Source organism: Rattus norvegicus, chromosome 20 (genome assembly GCF_021556685.1).
Source record: "Rattus norvegicus strain SHRSP/BbbUtx chromosome 20, alternate assembly SHRSP_T2T, whole genome shotgun sequence".
NCBI classification, from domain to species: domain Eukaryota; kingdom Metazoa; phylum Chordata; class Mammalia; order Rodentia; family Muridae; genus Rattus; species Rattus norvegicus.
In genome coordinates, this window is record NC_141553.1 from 10,803,012 (window position 1) to 10,815,439 (window position 12,428).

Below are 12,428 nucleotides of genomic sequence, written 5' to 3' on the forward strand. Positions count from 1 at the left end.
ACTACTAAGAATTCGCCCAAAGAATCAAAAGCAGGGACTTAAGCAGGCCTTTGTACACGTGTGTTCTTGGCAGATGTATTCACTAGTAGCTAAAAGATGGAATGAACCCAAATGTTCACCAAGAAATGGACAAGAACACTGTGATTACGTAAACGTGGTTGCATGGCCATTAGAACAATGGCGCTCTGACATACATTCAACGCACACAAACCCTGACGTCATACAGACGGAATAAGCCAGACCGAGTGGGACAAGCTAAACCCACTGACGCAAAAACAGAACAGGCACACCAAGACCTAGGAGGGAGAGGCTTGCGTAAGGGGACGTTATTCACTGGGTCCTTCTATCTGAGATGAAGTCCTAGACACAGTGAGAGGTGACAGATACACTGCTGAATTCTACATGTAAAACGGTGAGACTTTATGCTGAACTTACTTTTGTGACTTTTTTTTAAAACCACAAAGACAGTTTTCATTGTATGCCACACGCTAACTTCTTATCGTAAATCTGCACCCAAACCTAAATGTGGGCATGAGAAACGCAGAGACAGCTGTGTTGTGGCGACGTGGCGGTCACAGCATCTGCGGGGCTGGCCACAGTAATTGTTTCCTGGCTTTCCTGCCCTAGGTTGGACTGGGAAAGTATCCAGGGACCTTTCAGTGGATCCCCATAATCTTCCAAGCTCCCACACTGTTCTGGAAGGATACTGGGTCTGACACCTCATCCTGTGCTACCCCGGGACCTTTACTCAGGGTCATCAATTGGGCAGAGCCATTCTACTGGGACACTCTGAGCAGCTATGCCATGGGAAGATATATAGCAAATGCTAACACCATGACTTTCTGGGACATCAGTAAGTCTGCAGAGACACCTGCCAGTCCTGTTCAGTGTAACGCCACAGCAGCACACAACAGCAGGTCTGGAAGGACAGGTGTGGCAGGGAGTCTACAACCTTCTTCACATTCCTCCTTGGCCGTGTGATTTTCTTCTGGCCACGGACTTATGATTCTAGGCTTTAACTGATAGTATAGGAGTTGTACAGCCCTGAATTGTCGCACAACAGGCTTAACCCGGTCATACCCCATGAAAAGAAGAGACAGGTTTCTAGATCCATCACCAGACTTCGAATGGCTCTGAACATTCCAAGGCTAGTGCTGATAACAGAGCCAAGGAGGCTCAGTGAGGAGGAGTGGGTACATGCTGGCTCTCCTGCCAGGCTCCCCACCTTCTCCTAGAAGCTGATAGTGCCAAAGAAAAAGCTCTACAAATGCACGGAGAATACTTTAAAACCTAAAATTAAAAGTACTTGTATGTATTGCTTTACTAGTTTATCTCTGGGTTTTAAATTCACAAGGGTTCAGGCCCTGCAAGGCATACACCTCAATGTGTATTTTTATTTTTTAGCTGCTAGGTTTTCTTTAAGTGGCTACATACAGAAGAAACCAAGGAGACCATGATTTCCTGTCAGCCCTGCAGTGAAGAGTGGGGTCACTGGGCTGGGTCCTTTGGTGCTCCCTTTGGTGCTCACAAAGGACACCTGTGCGTAGCGATTCTAGGAGAATCTTGCTGGAAATCCTTGCCTACAGTGTACCTCAGAAGAGAAAGGATGATCACATCTTTACCCTCATGACCATCTAATAACTGCCAAGCTACCTGGTGTTCTGAGGACGGGCAGTGGTAGCCACTACTGCTGCCTGTGCTGCGGTTCTGGTTTCCTTTTCTTTTCCGTCTCCTTCTTCCTCTTCCTTCTTCCTCCTTCTCCTCCTTCTTGGTTTTTTTGAGACAGTGTTTCTCTGTGCCACCCTTGCTGTCCTGGAACTCACAAAGATCTGCCTGCCTCTGCCTCCCGAGAGCTGAGATTAAAGGTGTGTGCCATCACCGCCTGGCTGGCAGTGTCTTGTAATCTACACTAGGACACCAGGCTAGGCCTTTTTGGTAGAGAAAAGCCCAGCAATCCTGAGAGGCACAAGCGGATCACAACAGCTCCCCTTGCTAGGACACTAAACAAGCAGAAGGTTGGGGTGCCATGATTGGGTGTGCACTCACTCACCCTTCATCGGGACCCACAGAGCCACCAAGCACAAACGGACCCACGTCGGCCTCCCCTCCATGAATCCTGAGTGCTCCTCTCCCTGGCTCTGCTGAGTTAGTGCTCCACAGAGTCAAGCAGCCATACTTTCTCTTAAGTTCTTCGTTCAACATACAGTACATATTCTCTTAAAAGAAAATGAAGTCACTCTACAGCACCACACACAGGAAAGCAGCTCAACGTGTGTGCTGAAGCCGCCATTGCAAGGGGACACACACTTCCTCCTTACAGGATGCCCCAGCTCAATGCCCTGCAGTATCCTGTCCTGCCAGAGGCTTCTGTGGGAATCTCTCGCACAGCTCACCACCTGTGACAGGGGCAGCATGCTTTCTTTTGTCCTCTGCCAGTTTCTTAGAACAGAAGCTAGGCAGTCGAATGGCTGCACAGACAGACAGAGCAGCCTACGCACGCGTAGGCAGATGGGTGACCACGTCATGGAATGTGACCTCCTACTGCTCATCTTGAAGCCATTCCCCATACTTGCTTTAAGTTCATAGTCAAGAGGCCAGAACAAAATAAGGAAAGTGTGTTTTCCTAAACAAATAACAATGGACAAAGGACACCAACTTCCTAACCCCAAGATTATATTCAGAAACTGATACTGACTCAACTTTATTCAAAAATAAAAGCACGGAGACAGAGATCAACTGTCCATTGCATGTGAAGTAACAGGTCATAAAAGGTTACAAAGGTAACCTGTGCAGTGGGGTCATGGTTACCAGAGAAGGGGGTGGGCCATCACAGAAATGCTGCTGGAACACAGACCACATGGGAGGTGGTGGTCCAACTCCACGCGCAGGCAGCCTCCAGGGCAGCAGGACGCTACTCTGCGAAAACTCAGAGTAGCCAAGTGTTCTGAGGTGACCTTTCTGGAGAATACAACCTTTTTGGGGTCACTGCTCTGGCAAAATTAACCAGCTGCCTGACCAGTGTGCACTCCCAAGGGAGACACAGGATGCTTACCCATCATGCTCATCTCTAGTCCTCAAGGCCTGTGATCTCTAACACGTGACATAAGTGACATACTAGTTTTGAACACAAAGGTAGAAGCTCAGGAGGGGACAGGCCACTGGCACTTTCACCAAGCTCCGGTAGTTGGGCACATCTAAACACTACAGTCCAGGGCACGGAGGTCTTCCAGGAGCTCCCGGGCAGCGGACTGCAGGTGGGAGTTGCGGCTCTTGGACATGGCCAGGATGCGCTGCAGGGGCAAGGAGCTCTGGAGCTCAGAGGCCACCTTGGAGAAGACGTCTGGTTCTAGAACCACAGACTGGATGAGCCGCACGGCATGAAGGCACACTTCTGCATCTGGATCTGGGGAGAGGAGATGCTGCTGGTTAAAATCAAAGCCTCTTCAGGAAGCCACCCTGGAGGGGTCTTTCTGAATGACAGGTCTGACAGGTGAAAAGGCTGTGGGCTAATCCAGAAACAGAAGCCCAGCTTGGTATGTTTGTGATGGAACACAAGCACCACCACCTTTAGCAAACACCCATCCTCAAATGCTGTGATTATGTAATTTAAAGCAGTTCAAAGCACTTGTTTCCTTGGAGGACCAGGTTCAATTGCAAAACCCACATAGTGGTTCACAACCATCCATAACTCTCTAGTTCCAAGGGATCCAACACCTTCCTCTGACCTCCATGGGTACCAGGCACATATATGGTGCACATGCACACATACAGGCAAAAGAGTTGTACATATAAAATAAAATAAAATAAATCTTTTTGTTTTAGTTTGGTTTTTTGTTTGTTTGTTTGTTTGTTTGTTTGTCAGGACAGGGTCTCTCTGTGTGGCTCTGGCTGTCCTGGAACTTGTTCTACAGAGCAGGCTGGCCTCAAACTCACAGAGATCCACCTGCCTCTGCCTCCCAAGTGCTAGGATTAAAGATGTACACCACTACTGCTGGCAAAAATAAAATAAATCTTAAAAGAAAACCTACTAAGCTACAACTATCAGGGCTTCTAAGGGGTTTGATGTTTCCTTGTGGCTCTCATGGGAAAGACCTGGTGGTTACCTGGGGTGCTCTCAGGAGGTGGTGAGACTACAGAACTGCAGAACTGCACTTAAGGGAAAGCTCGGTCACGAGGAATGTACTCTTCAAGGGGACACTAGGACCCCTAGTCCCTTCACTTCTCTCCTGCTTCTCAACTGCTATGTGGTAAATAGGCATTTCTGCTGTCACAGCCCAAAGCAACAAGGACAAATGATCAAAGACTGAAGCATCTCAGACCACGAGCCAAAGCAAGCCCTTCGTCCTTCTGATATAGCAGTCCAGTGTACAGAACTCACTGACATGGGGCCTCCCACGTTCTGCTGGGCTGTCTACTTCTACAATTGCTTAAGAAGGTAGTACCTCTCATGTTCACGCCAACTGTGACACGTTCCTCAGTAATAACATAGATAGTGCCTACTCGTGGCCTTTGAGATGGAAAATGTCACAGTGTCATCGTTTCTGTTCTACTGCTGTGAAGACATCACGACCAAGGCTACTTATAAAGAAAGCATTTAACTTGTGCTTAACTTGTGGGGCTTGTTTACGGTGTTGGAGGGTTAGTCCATGATCATCATATGGCTGTCACATCATGGTGGCAAGCATGCCAGGCAGGCGGGCAGGCCGGTAAGCTTGGTGCTGGGGCAATAACTAAGAGCACCTATCTTATTCACAAGCTGGAGGCAGAGAACATGAAACCGGGCCTAGCGAGGGCTGTTAGAAACCTCAAAAGGATAGGCCTCCTCCAGCAAGGTCACACCCCCTGACTCTTCCCAGTCTACCACCTAGGAATCAAATGTATGAGCCTGCGGCAGCCATTTTCATTTACTCCACCACACACAGGCTACAGGATCCACAGTGGATTTCATTATTTTCCTGAATGCCCCTCAGGAGTGACAGAGCCTGGGAACCCTGCTTGTATTAGAATAACCACTGACAAGTAGACCAAAATAATAGCATAAGTCAAAGCTGTACTCTTTAACCCGGGTAGACTAACCATTCCTCTCTGGTGGATACACTACCGGCTGTAATGGGAGCCAGCACACAGCCAGCACCTCTTTCTTAGACTACACTCACTCAAAAGGACCCGTCAAGAAGTCAGTGGGACGAAACGCTACTCCCTCTGCCGGAACCACAGACTTCTCTTATAGAACAAAAGTGGGGATTGTCGTTAGGGAAGGCTAAAATAAAACCTGTTCTTCAATGAAGGAGAGACACAGAGCTATCCTAAACCCAGACCATAAAAACCTTTCTATTCTAGAGAGGTAAGAGAAATGAAGGGCATGGTGGCTGCTAAGGAATCCTACAGAGAAAGTCCGACACAGGTACAAGTAACATGGGTGCTAGGAACTAAGCTGGGTCCTCTCAAAGAGTAGTGCATGCTCTTAACCAGGGAGCATCACTTCAGCCCTGAGTTCAATTTTTTTAAAGAAGTAAACAAAAATAACATGGCAGGAACCACATACAGCTTCCAAAATTCAAAATGTTCACTATATGACCTCGAGTAGAAAAGCTTGTCTGACCCTGCTCTGTTGACTTACACACCATGCCCAACATTGAATCAAAAACCACAACAAAGAAACAAAGGCCACTAACTAACTACCAGCGACAGTCAGCCAGAGACAGTCAGCGTGTGTATCTGCACAAAGGCATGTGTAGCACCCGCATGCAGTGCCCTTAGAAGCTGTAAAGTGATGGATCTAGAGCTGCAGTTGTAGACAGAGGATTCTGAGCCACCGTGTGTTTGCTAGGAGCTGAACCTAAGTGCTCTGAAGCACTGAGCCACCGCCCCGACACCGCTCCACAGTATAAAAGCATATATACTCTGATTAAACTTTATATTGTGAACTCTAAGGCATAAACAAAAACATTAATGCGACCAGCCATACCAGACAAGAAGGAGGAAGAACTAGGTTTGAAGCCCTCCATGTGTTTCTAATAGATGGGTAACGATGTTGTGATCAAGTCTACCCCCAGCTCCCTCTGCCAACTCTCCCCATTCCCTGCCATCGCCACCTTCCCTCCCAGCGTCATGTGATCCTTTTAAACTCACTGAGTCCACTCAGTGCTGCCGGTGTGTGCAGATGTGGACTCGCCCACTGGAGCATGGCAGCCTATCAGAGCTGCCTCTGAAGAACACTGACTGCCTCTGCCCCGCAGTCATCAACTGCCCAGGGCTCCTTCCTCAAAGATTTTCTTTTTATTCGTATATGTGTATGCCATGTGTGTGCAGGTGCCCATATAGGCCAGAAAAGCGTGTCTGATCCCCTGGAGTAGCCATTAAAAGGTTATCTGTGAGCCAGCTGATATGGGTAGTGGGATTTTACAAGAGAATACTGTTAATTGTTGAGCTAATGGTTACATTAAGAGAAACAGTATGGAGCAAGATGCCCTCGTGCCTTGTGTGGTCTCCATGGGCAATGTATGCACACACACACACACACACACAGAGAGAGAGAGAGAGAGAGAGAGAGAGAGAGAGAGAGAGAGAGAGAGAGAGAGTGAGTGTGTGTTTTAGAAACTGCGTAAGTACAAGAGACAGAGAACACTCTCTGTATGGAAGCAAGCCTCTAGACTCTTGCTAGATATAAATGTAAGAGTCAAAACAGAACAGCCGGGCCTCACCAGTAAATGGCATCTCTGAGAAGACTAAGGCAGGCCTGACACGAGTTCCAGCCCAGCTTGGGCACAGAATGAGAAAGCCTGTCTCCAAAAACAATATGAAATGTTTAACAAAATAATGTGACATAAACACTAACTATAAGAAAGCGATGGCTGCCTATCATTATATCACAGTCTCTTATGTGTGTTTCAGAACAAGAAGTGTCAGGACTGAAGAGGACCTTGAGTAATTAAGAGGTCAGGGCATCCAGTGATGAAGCGGTTAGAATATGAATGTGCTTAACAACAGAGTGCCCAGAGCTGAGGCAACAGGGCAGAGAGCCCGGGAAATCAACATTCACAGCCGAGCTGGGAACTCTGACGCCGTCCCTATCATTGACTGTTGTTGTTGTTGTGTTGTTTTAAGATCAAACAAGATGAATAAGGAAATAGACAGCCCTGGCTGCCCTAGGCCTCGCTCTTTATACCAGGCAGGCCTGGAATTCATAGAGATTGCACTGCCTCTGCCTCCTCAGGGATAGAATTAGAGTGAGTCACCATCCATTTCTAAACAATGCTACCATCTCACCATCCTGGTCATTTAGACGACACTACACCCAAAATTAGTGTAAGAGATTCCTCCCTAGGACCTATGGGACAGCAAGCCCCAACAGAAACTCTGCTCAGGACCATAGGACAAATCTCAAAACAAAAAAACATTTAGTGACTCCTGAGTATGTTCTGTGACCACACCGTTAAGATGGAAACAGCAGTTCTATAAGAAGAACATAAAGACACCCCTAAAACTCTCTAACACTAAACAGGCATCAAACATAAAATCATTTCTAATCATCTTTGCCTTCATTTTTTAAAATTGAAGGGAAGGGCTAAACTAAAACTTGCAAAAACTAATAAAGATGTGTGCAGAAATTAATACAGTTGAGAATAAAAATGCTGGGTATGGTAGCTGGTGTCTGCAATTCCAGAGCTAAGGCAGGAGGACCACTGTGAGTTCAAGGCAAAACTGGGCCTTGAATTCAGGATAGCCAAAGACACACAGATTGTGTCTTGTCTCAAAGACCACCAAGTGAACAACAGAAAGATAAGTAAGTAAAATTAATTCAGGAGGAAAATAAAAAAGCCCTTCAAAAAATAATTCTAAAACTAGCCAAGATTAGTGGAGAGGGGGAAAGTCAGAAATGAGAACTGTCAAGAATAAGGCTGTTACCCTACAGAAAGTTAACAGTAATAAGGGATATGAACAGTTTTGTGTCCATAATTTTAAAACTTGGATGAATGAACTTTCAAAGTTCCCTGAGTTTTCTCTTTAGGTTGAAAAACCTAAATTAGTCCTATATCTACTAAGGAAATTGAATTTGAAGTAACAAGAAATGTTTAAACAATGAGTAAGAACCCAGAGCCAGATGGCTTCATTTAAAGAAGACACAGTAATTCTGCATAAACCCTAGAGTAGATGGCACTAGGCAGATGGCTCAGCTCTAATAGAGTGCGATGCTTTTCCCGAGGACTCAAGTCCCGTCCCCAGCACCACATCATGTGGTTCCCGACCACCTGTAACTTCAACTCCAGAGGATCCAAACCCGATGGCCTTTGTAGACACTGCATGCTCGTTCTCTCTCTCTCTCTCTCTCTCTCTCTCTCTCTCTCTCTCTCTCTCTCTCTCACACACACACACACACACACACACACACACACACAGAGACAATTTTTTGAAAGACTTCCAGAAATTAGAAAGAAGAACAAATCTCAATTTTCTAAACGAGGCCAGAGCTATCCTGATGCCCAAACCATATAAACATTTTATGAGGAAACAACAGAGCCTCGGCTTTTGTGAAAGCCCTGGACAACATATTAGCAAATCAGATCCAGGAACATAGAGACAATATCAAATAAATACGCATTTGCATCCTGGGAATGCTAAATGGGTTCAACACTTGTAAATTATGCAAATATCTCTTATCGTAACACAGACTAAGGAATATTTATCTTTCAACCAGATGCTGACAAGTCCTTTGGTAAATTTAGTATTTGTTCGGATTTGTTCTCAGCAAATGACAGCAGAATGAAATATTCTGAGCATATGAGGGCATCTACAAACACAGGCAGCCAGCAGCACACATAATGGTAGGAAAAAGCCTCGAAGACGCAAGGGCACGTCCTCAAAACCCCATCCAAATCACAGTTGACACGTGATACAATACAGAGACATATAGACTGAAAAGAAGAGCTAAAACTGTCTCCACTTCCACAGAACAGTTCACAGAACACACACAAAGCCACTGAACTGAGTTGTACAAGGTTTCAGGATTACAGGCTCAGCATATGAAGATTAGTTTTATCCACAAACTGACAAAAATCAAAATTTTTAAAGAATACCACTAAAGATGAAAAAATTATAAATACTAAGCAAACAGTTGTACAGAATGTCTGGAAGCTTCAAAAGGTAAACCCACGTGACACTGACGTGGGAACTGGAAGCAGCGGAACCCAGAGGTGTCCTACGCTGAGACCAGCTCCGTGCTGCTCAGAAACTTACACGAGGCTCGCAGCGGCTTGGTCTGATCGCTTCAGGGCCTCTGATGAGCTAGAACTTCATAGTTAAAGCACACGGTAGGAAAAGCAGCTCACCTCACACTGGGCAGAAACAGAAGGGAAGAAGAGAAGCCGGCCAAAGTTCCACAGTCCCCTTCGAAAGCAACTTCCTGAAGTGATCCAATCCTTTCAACTAGGCTCCCTCTCCCAAGGTCCCTTCATCTCCGGGCAGTCCCATCCACTGAGGACTGAGGCCATAATGACATTTAGGGACAAGATGTCTCAAGAGGCTTACAATGCCAAGTCTCTTCAACTTTATCTACACGTGTAATGTGATTCCAACCAAAATCCCAGTAAACACTTTAATAAAAATCAACAAAACAGAGCCCAGCACTTAAAAATACTGGTTGAGGGGTTGGGGATTTAGCTCAGTGGTAGAGCACTTGCCTAGCAAGCGCAAGGCCCCGGGTTCGGTCCCCAGCTCCGAAATAAAGAATAAAATAAATAAATAAATTAAAATACTGGTTGCTCTTCCAGGGGATCTGGGTTCAATTCCCAGCACCCACATGGAGGCTAACAATATCTATAACCCCAGCTGCCTGGACTCCGATACACTCACTCTGCCAGCTTCTGCAGGCACCAGCATACACATGGTACACAGATAAGCAAACACCATGCATGCAAAATGAGTGAGTGAGTGAATGAATGAATGAATGAATGAATGAAGCTGACACATACACACATATACACATACATACATACACACACACAGTTTTAAAAATCAATAACCCATTCTAGGTCTTACAAAAAAGGTAAAAGACTGCAAGAGCCAAGACAATTTAAAAAGGAAGTCAAGGCCTTGTGGCTCCACTGACAGAGCCCAGACCCATAGTTCTTAAGACGACATGGAATTACCAGGGGATTGACCTGGAAATAAGTGAAGAGGGTTGAAGACTCCAGAAGCAGACAATCCAAGGATGCTGCTTCGTGTAGATTACAGCTAATCTGCCTGACTTTATAAAACAATACAGCAGCGGGTACTAGACCCAGGGCCAGCTCCCCACTCTTTCCCTTCCCGCATGACTGGAGGCTGAAGGAGAGAAATGCTGCATGAAAAGGCCCTTCCAGAGGATTCCAGCACCTTCCTCCAGGACATAGAGATGACCTACCACCCACTGGGAAAGAATCTGATGCTCCCAAACCAGAAACTTTAGGCACTAAAGCATGGTCAGTCACAGAAATAAAAACTTCAACAAGAAGTGTGCAAAATGGAATTGAGGAGCTCTCGTAAGCAGTGTTACTAGACAGATGGACAGGGACAGCCACCACAGTCAAGAGAACTAGTCAGCAAAGTCAGCCACCACTGTGCAGTGACGCGGTAACTCTGAGCAGACCTCTGAGGTGAGGGGTATGTGTGTGCAAACTGAAAGAGTGCTTTTAGTTTTCAGACAAATTGATTAAAAATGCACAAAACATAGGAGTTCCGAGAATGCGACAGAGGGGATAAGATAAACTAGAAAAGCACAGCAGCACAGAGGATGGAGATGCCATCGTGAACGCCAGAACTTTAAATAACGAAACAAAGAAGTCACACATTTCTAAAGTCAGATCAGGTACAAAGACTCTGTAGTGAATCCCGTCTCAGATCAAAACAAACAAAACAAGGAAAACAATGAAACTGCAGCACGGGACACCAGAACAGAGTGAAGAGACGCCTTCACCCCGGAATCTCTGGGTGAGAAGAAAATGAACGTCTCTCAGACACGAAGCATCTCCTCAGCGTTCTCACACGCTCTTCTCCAACGCCAGACTACATGGTCCAACCTAAACAAGCCAACAAAGCAAGGAGGGGGAGGCAGAGGGGAGGGGGGCCCTTAGAGCATAAAGAAGCAAGGCGAGACTCTGCGGAACAGGAACCTATGGGCACACTTGGGCTAGAGAAATGTCTTCAGAGGAGAACTGAAGGTTAGATACATTATTAACATGTGGGATCCAGGCTGAATGAACCGGGCCTGACCGCACACACCTGTAATCCCAGCACTAGAGAGGCAGGGACAGGAGGCTCTCTGGGGCTGGCTGGCCAACCATCTGCCCGCCGGCCTGCTTCTGCCTACCTAACCTTTTTGGTAAACTACAAATCCCAGCGAGAAACCCTGTCTCTCAACACATACAGATGTGTGTACATATAAGAATACACATACACAGACACAAACATAATAATAATAATAATAGTAATAATAATAATAATAATAAAAAAGAAAATATACAAAATGAGAAAATTATTGCCACAATAAAAAACTGGAAGAAAAGGAAATAATTTAAGACTTAGGCGTGAGTCCTAGCAGTCATAATAAAGCGAAAAGTGAATGTTATCCTGACTCAAGCTATGACTGTCCTGGGACAGTGGGTTGTGGGAGCCAACGAGCAATCCTGAGGAATAAGTCTCCTCGGAAGGCCGTCAATGGGGAACCTGAGCAGAGCAGCCCCAGTACCCGTAGGAAACAAGTGGCGGTATCCACAGGGCATTTGAGAGGGATCAGCAGGGCTCTGATATGGAAATAATAATGAATTTGCACAAAGCTTTTAAATAAAATATGAATCTAATGAGAATCCTATTTCTATGCACATATTCTGTACATTAGAGTTCATATTCCAAATCACATGCAAATTAACTTAATTGAGAATATGCAATGATGTGTAATAAAAATTCTTCACAATCACCAAAAATAAGTCATCTCTGTCCACATATTAGTAATGGTTTACAGTTCTTTTCAACCACTCAATGTGTTCAATGACTAAACTATCCTGAAGGAATCCAGATGGCCTTTCCTCTCATCTGAGGCAAGGGCATTTGTTTCAACTGCAAGAATACTTGTTCCCACCAGGATTTCTAGATAATGGCCAAGTTCTTGGAGCACGCCTGTACAGTCATCTTCCTCTGAGACCCCTGGCCACTTCCAAGGCACTGTGGACACCTACGAACATAGTCTGTTCCAGCAGCGGCCTCAGCCTTGTGCTTCCAAACTGCAGAGAATGGTGTGTGTGTGAGAGTGTGTGTGTGTGTATGAGTGTGTGTGAATGTGTGCATGTGTGTGTGTGTATGAGTGTGTGTGAGTGTGTGTGAGTGTGTGTTGTGTGTTTGTTCACTTGCAGACCCCACAGGCCTTTTGCTTCCTGTCAGGAGACTCTAGGACT

General features: G+C 45.8%; 1 protein-coding gene across 11 annotated transcripts in view; it reads right to left on the reverse strand.

Moving 5' to 3' along the window:
- Positions 1-1,377: 1,377 nt before the first annotated feature.
- Hsf2bp (heat shock transcription factor 2 binding protein) overlaps positions 1,378-12,428 on the reverse strand; it is an 86,527-nt gene continuing 75,476 nt past the window's right edge. For 10 of the 11 annotated variants that reach the window (XM_087598110.1, XM_087598104.1, XM_087598102.1 and 7 more), the window contains one exon: positions 2,657-3,403. In XM_087598110.1, coding sequence (XP_087454236.1) covers positions 3,316-3,403 — 88 coding nt within the window. In that variant the 3' untranslated portion in view covers positions 2,657-3,315. 11 annotated transcript variants of the gene reach the window in all.